General features: G+C 44.9%; 1 protein-coding gene across 32 annotated transcripts in view; it reads right to left on the reverse strand.

Moving 5' to 3' along the window:
• DOCK9 (dedicator of cytokinesis 9) overlaps nt 1-20,340 on the reverse strand; it is a 326,031-nt gene that overhangs the window by 151,336 nt on the left and 154,355 nt on the right. For all 32 annotated transcript variants that reach the window (XR_002173395.3, XR_002173394.3, XR_012327751.1 and 29 more), the window contains exon 2: nt 1,656-1,772. Coding sequence is in view for 27 of the 32 variants with exons in the window: in XM_019920847.3 (XP_019776406.1) it covers nt 1,656-1,772 (117 nt within the window). In the remaining 5 variants the exon portion in view is untranslated. The remainder of the gene's footprint in view (nt 1-1,655; nt 1,773-20,340) is intronic.

Genomic DNA, 20,340 nt, shown 5'->3' on the forward strand with positions numbered 1-20,340 from the left:
TTCCTTGTCTGTGAGATAAAAGATGAAATTAAATTAAGTGTATATTATTTATGTGGTTTGTTTGCTTCTTAAGCAGTTTTATCTCAGGTTTGCAAATACAATTTTGCATTCCAGGCTGCAAAACTCGAAATAACTTTGTTACTCTAACTGATACCAAGAAGAATCCATACTTCACGCTCAGAGAAACTTGAGGTTCAACCTTTACCTTCCTCAGAGCACACGACAGGAAAAATACGTCAACATGGAGTATAATTTGTAATCATCTGATTTAACTTCTCATGCTAACAAATGATGCTAACAAAAGGCATCATTCTGAGGTTTCCATTTATTCATCCCTTAGCTAGGTAATCTACTCTTGTAATGAAGTTTTCAAGGCATCATATTTGGGGGCGTGATCTGAAACCATTTATGAGCAGAACGTACTTTGGCAGCAGCATCTCACTAGTAGTCAATTTCATTTCCGTGGCATTCCTTATTTTTCAGGAAAGAACTAAAGAACAATCATTTTACCCACAGTTAGAAAAAGTGAACATTTGTGAAAATTCTCACCTTTGTTGTAAACTGGAAGCTTTTAAATTTGGTGGGAAAAAAAAAACTTCAAGGAATATAATTTAACAATTGTTATTAACATGGAAATTTCTAAAGACAATTTGGTACATAAAGAACTGTATATATAACAGGTTATGTTCTGGGGAGTGGGATTAAAAAGAAGGTGGTAGGGGAGGCTTTTAATGTCAAGTGTTTCAATAGTGCCTGTTTGTTTGTTACAAGTATGTACTAGTTTTTAAAATTAAACAACAAAGAATCAAGGAAGCTTTAAAAAAAATAATAAGGCAGTTTAATTCACAAAAGACAGGTCTTGGATGGTAACAGCATCAGGTAGAGAAGAAGGAAGTGCCAAGATTAAGTCCCAGGAGATCAAGGGCAATAACTGGAATCTCCAGTAGACAAAGATGACTCCAGGTTGCCAGGCATCTAACGGTACTGGGGTTCTATCACTCCTCAGTGGCTCAAAGCTCTTGTGGGTCACTCAGCCACAGGCCATAGTCTGAAAGGCTTCAAGCAACAATCTAGAGCAGCTCACAGCAGAAGCTGTGCTGAGTCCCCTGCTGGCAGCTACTGAGCTCCCAGAAACAGCACCTGTCACTGCATCAGTGAGGTAAATGTTAGGACATTCCTCGATGTCAGAACCCCCAAACTCTTCTCTATGAGCCCACACACAGTTCAGGGCCTCTCTCAAGGCAGTCTCCCAAAGTGACATTCTAAAAGGATGCATGGCAAAATCCTCCACTGCTTCCGAGCAAATCCCATCCTTAAGACTCTAAGGCACTTGGCAAAACCCCTAGACACCTCTTCAAACAAATTTCCTAAGACATAGGAGACACTTGTGTCTACAGAATTAGCCCAGAGTATAGCATGTCTATTCAAGATAAAAGATACACACTTGAAAAAATATTTGTGTCATATACGTATGCGTGTTTATGCATATGTGTACGCATGTATTTGCATATATGCATGTACATACACACATACATATATGTATACATATGTAACATATTCAGATCTGCGTGTGTACACACACCCACATATATACACATATATATGCAAAAATAATTCCACACGGCTCTATTTACACACACTTAGAAGTTACCTACCTGAAAGTCATCATAAGGGAAGAGCAGCATCTCCCTTAAACAGTCGTTCAGGATCTGTGTCTTCTTCTGGACGATGACATTTTCATAGTCGAGTGGCTCAATCAGCTTTGGTTTGGCCTAGAAGGTGAAAAGATAAGCAATTGGAACACTCTTATAAGATAAAAGTAACTTCTTAAGACTAAAGAACTTCATACATCCTACTCTACATGTTTTTGTACTTTCCAACTTTTCTACAATGAGAGTGTATCAGTTTTGCTATCAGGAAGAATCCGAAACAAGAGAAACAAGTTGTCTTCAAAGGAAAGAAAACACTTCATGGTCCTCATGCTTGTTTGGTTATTTAAACACAAAGGAGGCTATGGAGTCTGGTGGAACTTCCAGTCACGTCTTGGGTCACCCCTGGCTAGGTCAGTCCCCTTCTAAGCCTTAAGCTTTGCCAGAACTGCCCTGCTTGGAGGTCCAGCCATGGTCTGGCAGTGAAGGCCACCAGCTCCAGCCGTGACCATCTCTTCTTGGCCCTAGGCTTAAAGCAATCCCCAGAGCTCACTATTTTATATAAAACTCTATGGAACTCATCTCTGAGTCTCAAAATATCCCTGTCTAACCTGAACTATCTATACACTTACATATACAACACCTACACATAGAGAAATGTGAGCTGGACCAAAATCAGGCAAGCAAGGGAAAAAAGTACTTAAACCAGGGCTTGTGGGTGACCCCCAGGGGGTAGGGATGATCATCCCTGGAATGCACTAATCCAAAGAAAGAGGCAAGGAGCAACTGGGAAAGAAAAGAGAGAATATGCCTTTTCTAGCTATTTCCAAACTTATTCTCAGTAAAAATCTCAGCTAGTTTTAGTCATTGCCACAGTGTTCAGTGATCACTTCCCACATGCAAGGCACTAACTGGGCTAAGTCAAGGATAAAGATATATATTCAACTAACTATAGCACGGTATGCCAAGCGCTTAAAAAGGCACACGTGCGCATGTGCACACACACATACACACACACACACACACACTTATCAGAAGTAAATTCATTATATCAATAAATTCATTACTGCAAGATTATTTTTGAAACTATTAATAAAAAACATCTGATAACACAATTTCAACAAATGCTCTATATATTAAAATGACAATTCATATACAGATAATAAATATAATAAAGACATCGGGTAAGTGCCATCTAAATTAGGAATTGTAACTGAGACTTCTTTGTGTTCCCCAAATCTGTCTCTTTTCCTTCCAAATAGAACTGGACTACATTTCCCAGCCTCCCCATGGTTAGTGTGGTCATGTGACTGTCTTCTGGCCAACAGCATGTCAGTGGAAGGGATGTGGTCGCTGCCAAGCCTGGCTCATAAAAGCCTCTGCTATAGACTGAATGCTTGTGCCCTGAAAACTCATATGTTGAAACCCAATCCTGAAAAATAATGGGATTAGGAAATGAGGCTTTGGGGGGGTGATCAGGTAATGAGGGTGAAACCCTCATGAATGGGATTAGTGTCTTTATAAGAGAGACCTCCAAGAGCTCTCTCGTCCCTTCCACCATGCAAGCGCACAGCAAGAAGACAGCATCCATGAACCAGGAAGTGGACCCTCACCAAACACTGAATCTGCCAGTGCCTTGATCTTAGACTTTTCAGTCTCCAGAACTATGAGAAATAAATATCTGTTGTTTAAGCCCCACTCTATTGATATTACAGCTGCCCAAGCTAGCTGAGATGGCCTCTCTCCCCTGTTCTCTCCCTATTCCCCTCTGCCAGCAGCATGCACAGGATCCAGCAGTGGACTCAGGAGGCCTGAGGAAAGGGTGAAGCCCCCAGACGAAAGGAGTTTGGATCCTGAATCACCCTGCTGAAGGCTGTCTGCTTGAAACAGGCACTGAGATAGCCTGAGAACAAGAACTAAAGCATCTACTGTGTTATGCCAATGAGGTTCTCAAGTTTCTTAATGAAGCAGTCAGCTTGCTCTGCCTAATATAAGAATAAAATGTTCGTTTTAACTTCAATTACTTGATTTAAGTAGACTCTACATGACGTCATGATATGCTGAGGAAAAAACACAGTGCTCAGACATGTGCACAATTATTATAATTGGGTAATAGTACATGTTTATGGACGGAGACTGAAAATATATATACACAATCAAAAAAATTAAAGCTATCTTGTGAAAGTGTAGGTAATTTCTTCCTCTAAAATATCTGTAATGTTAAAATGTTTTTACATTCAAAAGAAGCCAAATAAAACATTTACACAAGTAATTATTTTTAAGTAAGAACTGACACAAAATAAAAGTATTCTCCAAAATATTTTAATTCAACTTACATCATTTCTTCCTTTATTTTATTTTGTTATGTTGTATATAGTAATCAATCTACAGGTGCTTGTTGGCAAAATGGATCAATGTCACAATCAGTAACATTTTCTTTAGGAACCATGACTATATTCCTAATAAAATCCAAAAAGGCACAGAGCTTTCTACAGTGACAGAGCTCAGGATTCTGACAGCTAAACTTCCATTACAAGGAGGTCAGAAGGAGAAAGACTGCAGGATGGAACAGACACTGTGCTCCCCCCCTGCCCTGTATGTGTCCAGCACATGACTGCAGCCAGCGAAGCCCAGAGCGGGTGACCTAGTTTTGCAGCCCTGGGCACCTCCACAGGCACTAGCTGGCCCAGGGGAATCCTCAGCTGGGTACCTCCCCTTCCAGCCCCTCAGCACAGAGCATCAGCTCCACTCCCTCCAGGCCACAGGGTAAGGTCAGACTGCTTTCTCAGAAAACTGCCGCAGTGTTAGCCCTGGTTAGCAGAGGGTGCTGCGGGGACACTGCTTAGAAAGGGGCTTTTCTCAGGCTCCAGTGTTCTGGAATTGTTCCTTGGTTTTTGGGTTTTTTGCTTTGGGGCTTTCTGGGGGCTTTCTGGGAGAGACCCAGTGGCGCACACCCTCCAGAAGTTGCACAGGCACCCCAGCAGGTGGTTCCCAGCCTCTAGCCTGCAGATCCTCAGCAGACTGACTTCTCCACTGTCCAGAGACCAGAGCCGCACTCCCTCCACCTAGGCCTGAATCTTAGCCTTGGGTGCAGGTTTGGGGGGTGGGGTGGGGCAGGCGGGGGTTGGGGGGCTCTTCCCAGTTTGTGCTTTCCTTGGGTCTCTGCTCCCTGGATAGACTAGGCTTGTATTCTTAGAGCAGGGGTTGGCAAATGTTTTCTGTGAAGAGCCGGAGAGCAAATATTTTGGCTAACTTACAGTTTCTGTCGTAACTAGTAAACTCTGCTGTTGCAGAGCAAAAGGAGCCACAGTCAACAAACGGGCACAGCAGTGTTACAATCAAACTCTATTTACAAAAACAGGCAACCCAGTGGTGTACGTCAACATCTCAACAAAACTGGCATGGCAGGGGGAGGGGCAGTACAACAGCCAGATTTGGCCCACGGGCCATAGTTTGCTGATCCATGCTTTAGAGTTACCCTTACTCCCTAGTAGTTGATCCCCTTTTACCAATTTAATAATTCTCTACATTAATTTTCCATGTTCAATCAACTGATGTGTTTTCTGCGTCTGGACTGATACAGACAATGTTTACAGCTTCTTAAGTGCATTTAATGACACTTCTCACCATTTGACTGAACTTGGATTTCTTAAATGTTTAGTAAATGAAAACAACTAACATATTCATAAATCAGTTTTGCTGTTTAGCATACCAAATAACGCTTTTGTTAATTAGATGAATTACTGTTTTCCCCTGAAGGTATTTTGGCAGTATTTTATGTAACATTGTAGGTATTAGGATTACCTTGCTTTTGTGGGCCACTGTTAATTTTTGAGGTGTTTTCACACAGATGATCACACTTAATCCACTGTTAAATTAACTAGACAAGGAGGCCATCAGTCTGAGGTGGCAGTCTATGTAAGCAAACTGAAATGTAAGCCTGTAAATGCCTCAAGGTTAATGAAATCAAAACACTAAGGACAACCCAGCACAGCCGACTAGGCTTCACGCTAGTGCCAATCAATTATTCCTTTCTTTGCTTCTGCACTTTTCTTTATGTAAATCTCTCGCCAGCTCCTATCATCAGAGTGTTCCCAACCACTGGGAATTGGGTGTTGCCCAATTTGAATCGGTTTTTGCTCAAATAAACTCTTGAAATGTTTAATATGCCTCAGTTTATCTTTTAACGCCACCAAAAGGTAGGCATGGAAACATCACTCCATTTGACTGAGGCTGGAAACTGAGGATCACAAATTGAGCTGATTGCCTGAGCGTCCCAAGTAGCCGGCAGACGGGACTAGAACCCAGTCTTCTATCAGTCAGAACCCTTCCTTCTCCAGGCTTCCTTGTTAAGGGTCTGTGCTCACCAATGCTCAACTATGGCATGTCTGTGGAGAGCTTATAAGCCAGCGTTTCTGTTAAAGACTGATGATGCATGTTAACCAGGAAAGCCCACAGAAGAATGGCATAAGGGAAATCTCAGGGAAGAATGAGAAATACAGGAAATCTCAGAGAAGAATAACACGTCTTCTCTGGTCTTCGGGACTCCAGGACTGGGAAGATTTGAAACTTGTGCAAATCCTTAAGTTGCTCAACGAAGTGACTCCTGGAGACCTGACTGGGCAGAGGTCTTCGGCAGCTGCAGGGAGCACGGTCCCCGACAGGACCGCTGACTCCAAGGAAAAGGGGCCAATGGAGAGCAACTCACCTGCTACCTAAGTTAAGAACAAGGCAAAAAGCTCTTGCTTCAAACACAAATAACTGGCACAATGTGGATTCTACATGTGGATTTTAGGAGGAAGAAAGAAAGAAACTATCCAAGGAGAAAGGCTGAGAAGGGAGACTGACTGGTGAAGAAAGAAAAGAAAAGAGACAAGAAGGAGATGGGGGAGAGAAAGAGACAAAAGTGACAGACACCTAGGCGTGGCGGAGGTAGAAGATGCAGGGATGGAGGAAACATAAGGGCAAGATAAAGAAGACAGAAAGAAATGACAGAAGAGAGGGGCTTGGGAGGCTTGAGGCGGACCTATCTACCAAACTGTGGGTCAAGAGCACAATCGCCTATTTTCCACTCTTTCTTTAAACTGATGATTCACTGGTTACAGCTGTTCAGTGTTCTTCAGCTCCACTAAGCTTTTCCAGCTGGTCACAAGTGTGGGGGACAGCCCACTAGTGTAGGAAACTGGCCTGCAGCATCACTGCTAACAGGAATGTACACTAACAGCAAAGTGAAATTAGGTTAATTATCAGACTGCCAGTCCCCTAGTCCTGGTTCAGAAGAAAGAGGTTTTGTTAGCACAGAGCTGGCACATGACCTTGGCTTTAAAGCCATCTCAACACACCTAAGTTCAAGGCTTCTCCTGGTGACATAACTCCAAGAGTGTTGGGCTGCACCCCAGAGTCCTGCAATCCTTGCAACTGCCCGGCCATGAGGCCAGAGGAAGAACCTGGAGTCGGCGACATAGACATCAACGATTTACTGAACAGGGACTCCTACAAGCCAGAGGCCGAAGTCCCAGAGCAACAGCTGACCATGTACAGCTCACAGCAGGTAGGACACGACAGCAATCTTCGCTACACAGAGGAGGAGGATGCTATCAGTTATGGGGACATGCCATCAGAAGGCCCCTCGGTTGCCAGGGGCACTGCTGGAACACATCCCCCTGCAGCTCTTTGGGCTAGCAACCGTAGTGAGGGCCGCGGTTTCCTGTTGATGACCAAACATACTGGAGCTGGTCTAGTCCCAGGGCTAGAACAGTCACTCTCAGACCAATCACATAGGTAGTTACTGACTAAACCGTCAGCTTAGGAGAGGGAGGCAATCATGTGCATAAAGTAAGGGTGACGCAGGGCAGGGTCAGGCAGGGGATGTGCAAGACAGCAAGAGAGCAGCCATCTTATGAGTCCTGATTATACAAAGAGCTACTTTTTTTCTTTTCTATTGAGATAATTTACATACAAGTTCTTGATTTTTTATCTTCAAACGAAAAAAAATCTGAGTCCAGAATCACCCAAATTGATGAAGGGTCAATACTCCTAGAACGGCTCCTAGGCCATCAGAACTACCAGATTCCGGACCCCTGCACACTTACCAGTTTGAATTTTCAATATTCCAGGACACTGTGTCTCCCCAGGCATGATGGGGCTCGGCCAGCTCCCGAGTCTAGGACATTGAGAACATGTACAGTGCATGTACTGTGCATTTACAGTGTGTAGAAAATGTAACTCAATCTACACACGAGTCCTTCAGCTTTCTCCCCCGTTTGGAGGTTAAAAGTCCTTATCTATGAACATTCAGTTCTCGGTTACTGTGAAGTCAGACAGGGCGAGGACTGTGGTACTTTCAGTCCACAACAGTCTACAACAGTGGTTCTCAAAGTGGGGGCCCGGGAACAGCACCTCCAGCATCACTTGGGAAGCTCACACAGATGTACATTCTGAGGCCCCATCCCAGGCCTGAATCAGAAACTCCAGGAATGGGGACCATGCTTGAACAAGCTCTCCAAGGGGTTCTGAAGAACCCCTGGTCTATCATGATGACCCAGGAACTGTGCTGGAATTTGTAAACTTAGGGATGAACAAGGAACAAGCCCAGTGTTGAGCTCCCTAACCTCCTCGGGTTACAGACCCCTTTGAGATCATGGGCCCCCTCCCCCCAGAAATGTATATACACATTACTTTCTACATTTTATACCCAGTTTTGGGAGGAGGGTTGTCCCTCCCTGGAGAATAGCCATGGAACCAAGTCACAGAAACCCTGGACTAGTGGGACAGGCAGGCTCGTAAACACCTAATTCAGTATAGTGAGAGCTGCGGGCAGACGTTAATGCAGAGCTAGGGCGGAAGGTGGTGTCAATTACCGTCCACGGCTGCAAAGTTTCCTCACTTCACCAAGAAAGTGCTGCTTCACGAGTGCTGAGGGAAGAATGAGAATTCTTCAGGTGGGCAAGGTTTTGAACTCCTTAACGTGATGGCGCAGCCCTCCTTGGGCAAGCAGGTGCACAGGTTCCAGTCACATCTCCAGCCCCGCGCGCCCATGACACAAGCAGTGTGGTTCACTGTCTCTGACAAGCCTGCTCCTGTCATTCCCCATGCCTATACACCTGTCAGAGTCCTACAGCCCTTCAGGCAGAGGTCCAAAGATGTTTTATTTTAGCAGCAGAATCCTTCCTCTAAAGAAACAAATCTGACAGAGGCAGAGATGCCGAAAAAGTTAAAGCGTAGTTGCTCTGGCCCCAGGGCATGCAGTGCATGGCCATATAACTGGGGCACCACCTCAACCCATTAAAAGGCAGCCTGTCCCGTCTCTGACCACTGCATCTGGGTTAGTAGCAGTCCTAGGGTGCAGTTCCTTCTGCCCTGCATTGAAATGACCCATGGACAGCTCATCTCCTCCACTATTAGTGCCTTGGGACAGGGCCGGGCCTCCTTATCTCTGTGCTCCCGCAGCATCTAGCCCAGGATCCAGAGACACATTGACTGTCATTAAGACAGCTGAATGCCCCTCACTTGCACAGACCCCTCTCCAGGCCCCATACACGTACGTCCCTGTTGAGTTCAATTGCTGCTTGGCATCCTGGTGTAGGAAGATTTACAGGAACATGGCCCACTATGTCGGTCCACCCAGTGTCATATAGGCAAATCGATATGAGGTGCAACACAGGGGCCATACTGCAATATAGGCACATCCCAAGGTGCTTGGGCCAGAAATGCTAGGAGGTGCTTGAGATTAGTCATTGCGCAAACTGAGAATGCCCCCAAATCACACAGCTCCTGTACAGAAGAAACCTAACAGAGGTTTATCCAATCCTAAAAGCTTATGTGATGTTACCAAATGTTGCAGAGCTAGAAGAAACTTTTCTAAGCTATGATTAACAAAATACAAAGTTCAACTAACCTTGCTACAGGAAAGACTGAACGACCTATTCTTGCCACACAGAATGATGATACAAAATCATGATCATATGAGAGGTAACAGGAGAATGAAGCCAAAAAATGCCAGGAAGAAAGTTATTACTGAGGTGTGCCAAGAGACTCATTGATAAAAATGTGTTTTCCTGTATTTCCGATGTTGATAATTTGGCTTTTTAAATTTTGTAATTTGTTGTGACTTCTTTTCAAATTCTAAATTATTCTAAACTCAAATTCTCAAACATTCACTTCCAGGCCAAATTTTGTATTTATAAATTTTATATTTAAAACTTTTAACTATTTTTCTTAAAAGTCCCCAAAATTCTAAGCTTCATTGCTCAGAAAACCTGGATCTGCCCTGATAGGGCCATATATGCCACACAGATATTGATCGAGTTGAAGGCAGTCTACAGTACAGTGCTTAAGAAAGCTGAGCTGTGCAGTTACGTGAGGTTGTTATTGGGCCTCACTGAGTTAATGTTCGACACAGCCTGGCAAACAGTAGGCACACAATAAATGTAACCATTATTATTATTATTAAATATGTTGCTTGCATGACAGTAATCTTAGTTTTTTGTTTGTTTTTGAGTGGGTGCTACACATACATTCAATTTCACCAATCTGTTTACAAAAACTTTCCTCTATCCTCCAAGGAACATATTAAACAGACAACAGTGGCAGGGACTCTCACAAAAAAAGGAAAAACAGAAGGCCGAATGCAGAGGAAACTATTAATATATAATAATAAATAGAGGTGACAGTGGAATTCAGGGACTGAGCCCAAAGAAAACCCGAATAGACGCTTACGTTATAAACTGAACTGATTATTGATGAGGTTCGTGTCAGGAAGGGCTGAGAACAGTTGGGGGTCGGGGTGTACACTTTAGACCCACCCGCCACGAGGGCAGCTCCATGAGATCAGCAGGATCTACACTGAGGAGGAGAGAAGGGGCGGGGGGTAAATCCCAAGGGACGCTGCTCATCGAGGGTTGTGTGGCGCTTCCGCAGGGCAGAAGATGGAGCAGAGTCACTGGGGCCCACACACGGTTTTCTATCAAAGAATCAAAGCCTTGGCTTCCTTGGAAGAGACTCACAGGAACAGCCTGAGGCCAGGGCCATGTGACCAGACGGTGGGGAGAAGCACCTCCACCTCAAGGGACATCATGGGCACAGGTGAGCCACTGACACCAAGGCCACCAGTCCCCATCTGCTGGTCAAAGCAGCGGGCAGCAGGCGAGCCTCCAGTGATCACGTGGCTCTCACGGGCACAGAAGGGCGTGATCCACGTGCCCTCCCCTCCATCTCCCTCTGAGCCTCTCTGAACTCAGCCCTTCCTACAGCATTTGCTGCTCTGCGTCTGGCTGCTCAACAACCACGCAGATTGAAATTCCAGATCCACAGGCCATCAGAAGCCAGGGGATCTTCTGAGCGCCAAGAAAATGAGATTCCCCTGGAATCCAGCAGAACCGGAGAGCATCAACCCACAAATGAGTTCAGTGTTGGCCAAACATGTATGAAGCCTCAAAAACCATGGGAAGAGCTACACAAAAAGGCTTTCTGATTCTACTGCTCTTCCCTCTGACATGATAGCTTCCCGTGAACTTTCTAGTCATTTCTTGCCTTTGTGCGCCTGGTAATTAAATGTTAACATGAGCTGAAACCCTGAATGCCACTTCTTGAAATAGCAAACTGAGGAAATGGCAGCTCCTGGAGCACCCTATTTTAAGCAATGAGAAATGCATCGCTTCTGCTTATAAAGAATTTAGGGCTTCCTTGATTTATCTGCAGAGCTATAAAAGCTACTCGACCAGCTGAGATAAAAATCCCTCATGGAACTGAGACCATTTTCAAAATGGTGCACTTCTCAACATTGCCAGCAGGACCCCAGCACTGTCGCCGGGGAGAGGGGGACGACACGGCCTGCAGTAAGGAGGAGAGGGCTTCTGCAACCAGACGTTAATCAGCGTGGCCCCCGAGCCTTTCTGCACCACCGTCTTGCACACAACTCTCACTCACTCTGTACTCGCACCGGGAACTTCTTGAAGTTGTCAGCTTTGAAGGAAAAGTCCTCAGCTTCCTATAATTAGGGTGGGTGCAGGAAATTAGCAGCTGCCCCCCTTCCTCACGTGCAAATGCTATTAGCAGTTACACGTTCCTTCTCTCCACAGATTTTCACTGAGCCTATCCATGCGCCTTGTGCCAGGTCTTTGGGACACTGAGATAAAAAGCCCCCACCCGAGAAAGCTCACAATTCCAGAGGGAAGGCAGGTGTGTGAACAGTCCCGAGAAGAATGACAGCAGTGGGAACCCAGGAGTGGCACCTGACCCACTAGAATGAACCTGACTCCCCTCCCCCTCCCACTCCAGTTAGATTACAAGCTCCATGAGGGCAAAGAGTTCTATTTTATTTACTGTGTCTATATTATTTCTGCTTTGTCCAGCCCCTGAACAGCACCTGGCATAGCACAGGCACTCAGTGTGCAAAGGGGCCCAACAACGCGGGTGCTTCCTAAAGGAGGCGGTTAGAGCTGAGTGTAAGAGCTGAACGAGTCAGCCAGGATTCAGGGTGGACTGGGGGCTCCTGGCAGAGAAAATGGAGAAGGCAGGGAGTGCACTCACGGATGGAACCAGATTTTGTGGGGCCTGAAATCTGTACAATCGAAGAGGGAAGGGGGTAAAGAAAACACAAAGTCATGAATAGGAAGTTGCTGGAGTCTCTTCCAGGGCCTGGTTGATCCCCTCTGAGCAGGGTGAGTTCAGGAAGCAGCGGGCAGTTCAGAATAGCTGGGCAGAGTTGCATGAAGGGAGCAGACGGCAGCTGGCCAAGGGCTTGGGGCACCAGTGTCTGCATCACTGGAAATCCAATGTGATGCAGAAAACTATGTTTACGAGAACTCCTTTCTGAAAGGGCACTCGATGCGGCTGCAAAGAATACATGGACAAGCCGCCTGAGGTCAGCAGCGGAACTCCTGGAATGGATATGCTTAAGAAACGATGGATAGTTACCCGCAGGGCCTTGGTTTCTCTGAATAGGTGGGAACACTGGAGTCAGAGACGAACAGCTCTGCACAAGGGGTCCCGTTTCACCTCTGCCCCAGGCAGCCCTCAGTTCCCCCTCTAAAATAAACAACTATCTAAATAGCATGTCGTTTTGGGGTTTTTTTTAGATTATTTATTTATTTTTGGCTGCGTTGGGTCTTCACTGCTGAGCGCAGGCTTTCTCTAGTTGCAGCGCGCTGGCTTCTCATTGTGGCGGCTTCTCTTGTTGTGGAGCACGGGCTCTACGTGCGCAGGCTTCAGTAGTTGTGGCACGCAGGCTCAGCAATTGTGGCACGCGGGCTCAGTAATTGTGGCTCGTGGGCTCCAGAGCGCAGGCTCAGTAGTTGTGGTGCATGGACTTGGTTGCTCCACGGCACGTGGGATCTTCCTGGACTGGGGCTCGAACCCATGTTCCCAGCATTGGCAGGTGGATTCTCAACCACTGCACCACCAGGGAAGTCCCATGAATAGCCTGTGTTTGAGGTCGTCCCAATGATTAGCTCACCTGGGGTACCCACATGTCTCAAAGCCACCCCTAGACTATAGCCTGTGGTGAAAAATGAGGCCACAGTGGCAGGTGGGCCATGTCGAGAAGGGCCCTAAGGAAGCCAGCAAACCGGTGAAGACTGAGAGACATAAAACTACGTCCATACATCTTCCAGCCGTGGAAAATGCCTCCCATCTCCTTGTAATACACATGGTCTTCTTCCCTTAACCCAGGGCATTAGAACTTAGGAGACCATGGTAACCAACATATGATGACAGTCTCCTTCAGCAATACATGCTCTTCTCCAGACTGTGGAGAAGTGTGTGTAGGAACAGTGGTCTCAGCAGCTGTTCAGAATCGTGCATGTTTAAAATGAGCAGGAGGTTCAGTAATACTAGAACTACAATTGTGCAAACATCAGAACCTGAGATTATCTGCTCTAGCCCTCTCGTCTTACAGACAGAGACACCTGGGAGCATGGATGGGAGTTAAGTGACTGTCCTAAGGTCCCAGAAAGAGTTGCTGGCAAAGCTGGGCCTGAATCCCAGGTCTCCTGAGCCCCCGGACCATGCTCTTCCTTGGTCCCTGTTCTTCTTCTAAGCCTCTACATTTTAAATTTTGCAGGTTCACTGATGCACAAGCACGTGCTATAGAAAAGTGGAGGAAAAAGGGAGCCCTATCTAAGCTTGGACTGAGAAGAAAGCTCAAACCTGAGCATTAAACCATAACAGCTGATGAACCGGAGAATGTCTAGAAGAATGCATAATGAACACCAGACTTGTACACATCTAAATATGTTTCTCATGCTGAAATGTGGTGTTACACTCAGAACAGACTAACACCAAGAATAACACACTTGTGAATATAGTTTTTTATATTATAAACACTGATAAGATGCTGAATTCCCTTTTTACACAGTACTAAAAAGAGCACTCAAATGAGAAAACTTGTCACTGAGAGATTTTATTTAATCAGGCATGTCAGTATGAGCAATACCTGGACACTCAAAATCAATCAATTTAATGGAAGGATAAGTGCCTGGGTTTTGTATTTGTCATTTTTATAAATAACTGTGGTTTTCCAAAATTATTATCCTATTACTAAAATGAGCAGAATTAAAGACTCTATGAAAAACTGTCAAGTCAACAGCATCTAGAAAATGGAAAGGGAACTGAGATAATAATGAAGGTAATAACACCAGTTAACAAAAACCTGCACAACTGCTTGTATGTAGTCAGCTGTGCTCAATGGGGGTGCCAGAGAGAGCAAGGGATCTAGGGGGCTTCCTCTATGCCCTGTGCCTCTGGAGCACAAGGAGAGAACTGAGTGGAGGAGGGACCACCCTTGCAGACAGCACCTCAAGTGTCTTCTTTCTATCCTAACACAGGGCATGAGCCAAAGAGGGGTAAAGAAGGGTGTGAGGAGGAGAGAGAGAACAGGCGGAGAGCCTGAGGGACAGCTCTGCAAGCATCTCTCACACACACACATCCATCCCAGCGACTAATTCTGGCTGCCATTTTTTCACATGTGCAAAGTGATGATGAAAGCAAAAGAGAAAGAGATGCACCATGGTAGGTGCCTAAATAATTCTATCTTAAATCTATACTACAGACTCTGTTCCAACTAATAATTTCCCTCCCCTTTTTTTTAGCATTATGGCCTGAAATTTTTAATTCTTCCTATGTCGATAAAAGTTATTTTCAAAACTGAAATAAAGAGGTTAAGTAATTAGGCTAAAGGGCTTGAAAAGCCAGATTGAGTCAGATTTCCAAACAACCTACTTTAAGCTACTTATCTGAAAATATTGGTGGCGGGGGATGGAATTCATAACACATTTCTGGTTCACAGGAGCTTCTGAGCATGTCATCACCAGAAAGGCAGTTCAGAGACCACCAAGGGCAGGTGTGGGGAGTTAGGATTGAAGTCCTGGTCCCCAAAATATTTACTACTGTTGCAGGTGGCGACAGGGGGATGGGGATTCCTTATATCAGTCCAGTGTTTCTCAAAGCATGGTCCCAGACCAGCAGCATCAGCATCGCCTGGAACTTTTTAGACATGCACATTCACCCCAGACCCACTGAATCAGAAATTCTGGGGGTGGGTTCCTGCAATCTGATTGTGATCTGTGTGTGACTGTGACGCCACCCAAGTTAGAGAACTACTCTACTAGTCTACCTACCGTTGTGTGTGTTTGAGAATTTCATATTAAAAAGTATTTTTTTAAAATCCTAGCTTGAGGGACTTCCCTGGTGGCACAGTGCTTAAGAATCCACCTGCCAATGCAGGCGACACGGGTTCAAGCCTTGGTCCGGGAAGATCCCACGTGCTGTGGAGCAACTAAGCTCGTGCGCCACAACTACTGAGCCCACGGGCCCAGAGCCTGCGAGCCACAACTACTGAAGCCCATACGCCTAGAACCCATGCTCCGCAACAAGAGAAGCCACCGCAATGAAAGGCTGCACACCGCAACGAAGAGTAGTCCCCGCTCACCGCAACTAGAGAAAGCCCGTGCAAAGCAATGAAGACCCAATGCAGCCAAAAATACATACATACATACATACATACATACATACATAAGGGAGCTTTCTAAATAAAAAAAGAAAGAAAAAAATAATCTTAGCTTGACTCCTTGTTTGCTATGTGGCCTTGAGACAAGTTACTAAATCTCCATATCCACATCTGAAAATGGGAAAAGTACCAATTTCTCTTATCTTTATCACAAGGTTATTGAAGGGTTTCAATACACAGTGCCTGGTACAGAGCAGGACCTCACCAAACGGTGGTCACGGGGATCATACATAGTTAAGTGTCATTCAGATACAGGAGAATTTTAGTCCCTACAACATAAACATGCCTTTGCTGGATCACACATATATCTTCTCTTTAAACCTCCCCAAATTTCTTACGGTTGTATCATCACCATTTCACAGATGCGGAAACTGAAGCTCAGAGGGGTTACATGAATTAACAAAGGTCTCACAGATGGTGACCCACGGGTCTCCAGGCCCCAAGCCCAGGACCTTTCCCATCACCCACTAGCAAGACACGTGATGGAATTTCAGAGTTCCAGAACAGGAAGCGCCCCCCTAAATGCTTCCACTTCTCTTTGTATGAGAAATGCACAACACTGCTCTACACTGTGATGCTTCAGCCTGCACACCTCCAGCAAGGACAGAAATCTGAGCCTTTCTGCCCTGCTCTGAGATCTGGAAACGTAAGCTACACTGAACTGCCCAGGCTCCATGATCTCACGGGGGAGAGAGAAAAGGCAGAGTCCTTTCCTGAAGGATATTCATTTTCCATATCAAGTACATTACAAATCATACTCCAAAATATTAAATCTTCCTGAAGAATCAGGTTTGAATGTGAGGTTTTAATGCCATCAGGTAGAACCTCATTTACATTACCTCCAAATACTTCAAGGACATGATCTTCACAAGGAAAACCCAACCTTAAACTTAAATCATGCACTTCCTCCCCACCCCATCCAATGACTCACCCACCAAAATGACAACTTTCTGGTTTGAAGTGTTTCTGCTATGGAATATGTAAGGTTATAGACCTGCACCGTTCACTACAGTAGCTACTAGCCACATGTGACTATCCTGAATTCAGATGTGTTATAGGTGTAAAATAGACACAAATTTACAAACACTTAGTATGAATAAAAGAATGTGTAATGCCTTGATATTTTATAAGGATTAAATGCCAAAATGATGATATTTTTGGAAATATTGGGTTAAAACTATATTACTAAAATCAATTACACCTATCGATTTTACTTTAATTTGGCTATAAGAAAATTTAAAATTACATATGTGGCTCATGCTATATAGTTCTATTAGACAGCACTATTATAGACTGTATGAAACATATGTTTTTTTAACACACAGGTAATTTTTAATACTTCATGGCAAAACAAAGGACAGACCACTTCCTGAAATTTTCACTTGGGGACACAAGACAAATTTGGGAAAAACTACCCTATTAGGGACAAAACAGTCAGGTCGAGTCTTGGTCAAGTAAAGCAGGTGACCTACATTGTTCAGTGTTGCTAACAGGCCCCGCTTTCCTTTCTTTCCCCCCAGGAAGAGTGGTCTTCTTTGCCCTACATCTTGTAGGTCTCCACTACCCTTTCCACATATAATCAATTTACTGGGATTCTGGTAATAAGGTCACACAATGATTTTTTCCAAATGTCCTACAACCATTAAAGGTGCTGTTACAGTTTCAGGTGTGGCTGATGAGAAGTAGTAGTACTCACACGGAAAGGGTGCTGGCTAAGAGGAAGAAATAGAAGAGTTTTGACCCTGGTCACCTAAGTTTGCACTTGTGTCCTCAAGTCACGAAGTGTTAACTAACATTTTAATTTAGATCAAAAATAACAGAAGCAAAGGAGAGTTTGGGGGCACAATACCCACATCACATTTAGTCAAGCAGGCTCCTCTAGGTGCATCCTTTTTTACTTTTTGGCATTTCAACGTACTTGAATATTAGTGGCTAAAGTGATGAAGGTGGAAGAGGGAAGAATGAAGAGGGAGAATGATCCTCAGATCCCGTCTCCCCCAGAAGCCCTTTCTGCAACCTGTTCTTCGCATCCTGCAAAAGTGATGCCGAGAAGAAAAGAAAAAAAAAAGGCGGGGGGAGCTTTGACATTATGGCAGAGACAATACAAAGAAAACCATGGTTCCTGTGGGGCAGAAGCCCCCGCATTAGTGAGGGAGACTAGAGTACAAGCCTTAGCTACAACACAGCAGAGATGCATAATAACCTAACACGCTAGAATAACGATGCCATGATGGGCCACGGAGAACAGAGTCTATGGGAAGATGTGGGGAGAGAGTTTTAAAAGCTTCTTGGAGGAGCTGGCATGTGACCGGGACTTGAAGGATGAGGGAGAATGGTCGGGCAGTGAAGCCACGCCAGGCAAAAGAAGCACTGTGCCCGGGTGTGAAAGCACCCCCGGTTGAAGAATACAGGGCCTGGGTCAGGACGCATTTTGTAAAGTGCAGTAGATGAGGGAGACCTGCAAGCAAGTTCAGGGCCAACTTCTGAAGGTCAAGTGGGCCGTGCTTTGCCTTCTCTGTAAAGGCAAGTCAGGGGAGGGGTTTAGGGAGGAAATTAATAACCGTATCTGCGTTTTGGAAAGATTGGTCCGGTGGCACTTTGGAGCATGGCTCGAAGTAAGAAAAGACTGAATGCAGTAAGTTGACCAGGGCAGCCAGACAACCCTCGGAGATGAGGAGTCTGGATGACAGACACCACGACTACCTCCATCTGACAGAAACGCAATCTCAGCTTAGAAATGTCGAATGTTTGGAAGACACAGGACCCAGGACTCCTGACTGTGAGCGCAGGGCCCTTGGCACCACTAACTTCTGCTTCTCCCTTAGTAGTGACGGCTCTCCACGAAGGAGATCCCAAAACAGAATTTCAGACTGGCTCTTCCCCAAGCACCCGGCAGAGCACTCAGAGACCCACTAGTGAGCAGCACGTACACTTGTCTGGAAAGCGAGCACTAAAAACTTCTGAAGCCTCAAAAGGGTACTCTAAGAGCAACTTCGGAAGAGCTGTATGTATCACATTACAGGGATATTTCAAACTTCTGGAAAGTTGAGGATAAACTATAATTTCCAAGTCTTCTTGTTTCTAAAAATTATACTCAGTCGTGTCATCTGTAGGCTCAAGCCAGGTCTTCTTGCCTCTCTTGTACAGTAATCCCTGGTAACTGCAAATTTGCTACCACTTCTATTTATTTCTAGGTCTGCCAACCCACTGCACTCATCTTATTCATTACATTGGGTGGAAATCCAGTATCCCCTGTTTTACAGCTCCTACAACTCAAAACCCAAACGATTTTGGATAAACTAAGCTTAGAACCTGAAACTGAAACTCTAGGATCTGGATCTGACTCCATCACAGGTTATTATGGGACCAAAGCTAATGACCCTGAAATACAGAGCTTTAGCCCCAGAAGAGACCTTCGAGATTATTTACTACACACTTCTCATTTTACAGACGAGAAAAGTCCTAAAGCCAGGGCCGGGCTGGCACGGAGTTGGGGAGGGAAGGGTGGTCATCCTCAGAGATTGAAAGGCAGATTCCAGACCAAACCTGAATCTGGTCTCCAAAGTGCTTTCTCTGAGACCACCCAACACCACCCACTGCCTGTGACATAGTTCTGCTATCTTGCATTTAGCCACTACCTGTCAAAGGGTAGAGCACACTGGGCAAATGGCAGCCTCCTCTAAACACTACGGGGACCACGGTGCCTATTCTACTGATTAGGGAATAAACATTTCAGGGTTATCCTGGATCGTGCTGTAAATCAGTTTAAAAAAAAAAAAAAAATCTAGGGGAGAAAATAAGATGTCTCCAGACTGTCAGACATTCCACCAGTCTGTGCTCCTGTATAACTTTCCGGGAAGATGATAAAACGGGACACTCAAAAGGAAAGTGACGTAACTCCCAACTCCATCTTGTTCACGTTTCCAACTTCCTCAGGCATGACCATCCTTCTCTTTATTTTTCCGAGCTATTCAACTGCTGTTGTTCTGTCACTTTGAAATTGGCCTTCCTCTAACAATTTAAAAACTTTTTTAAGGACAGAGAATTTTGAACCCCTCTTTTCCATCTTTATAATCCCAATGTCAAGCATAAGGAACACACTCATTTTTGTTGATGAATCATACATATGTGTTCACTTATGGGTTCTGGAAAACCTGACTGGCAGCTTAAAACCCAGGCTCTGTCACTTCCTAAATGTATGACTTTGTGCAGGTTACCTAACATCTCTGTGCTCAGTCTTCTCATCTGTAAAAAGACTAATAATAACAGTACCTGCCTCCTGGAATTGGGAGGACTAGCTGAAATAATGTTTAAACAGGTTTAAAACAGTGTCTGACACAAAACGAGGCACTATATAAATATTTTCTATTTTTATCCTTACAGCGGAAAAGAAAGAAAGAAAGCAATTGCCATTACCTTGTTATAAAAAAACAGTGACCAGCCACTCTGCCTCCACGATGATGACAGACATGAGAAAAGAAACTCACCGGGGCTGGGTGGACTTTTATGCTCTGTACGAGCAAGCCTCCCAGAAGACATGAGTGGCTCAGCGCTGTAATGAGGCAGTGACACGAGCTGTGCAAGCTCCTTCTCTGGGGTAAGAGAAGCATGCACTTCCCAAAGATTCCTTCCACCAACCGCTCCACAAAATACGGTGCAACAGCCGGGCCTCAATCGCACAGACTA

This window comes from Tursiops truncatus, chromosome 18 (assembly GCF_011762595.2).
Source record: "Tursiops truncatus isolate mTurTru1 chromosome 18, mTurTru1.mat.Y, whole genome shotgun sequence".
NCBI classification, from domain to species: Eukaryota; Metazoa; Chordata; class Mammalia; order Artiodactyla; family Delphinidae; genus Tursiops; species Tursiops truncatus.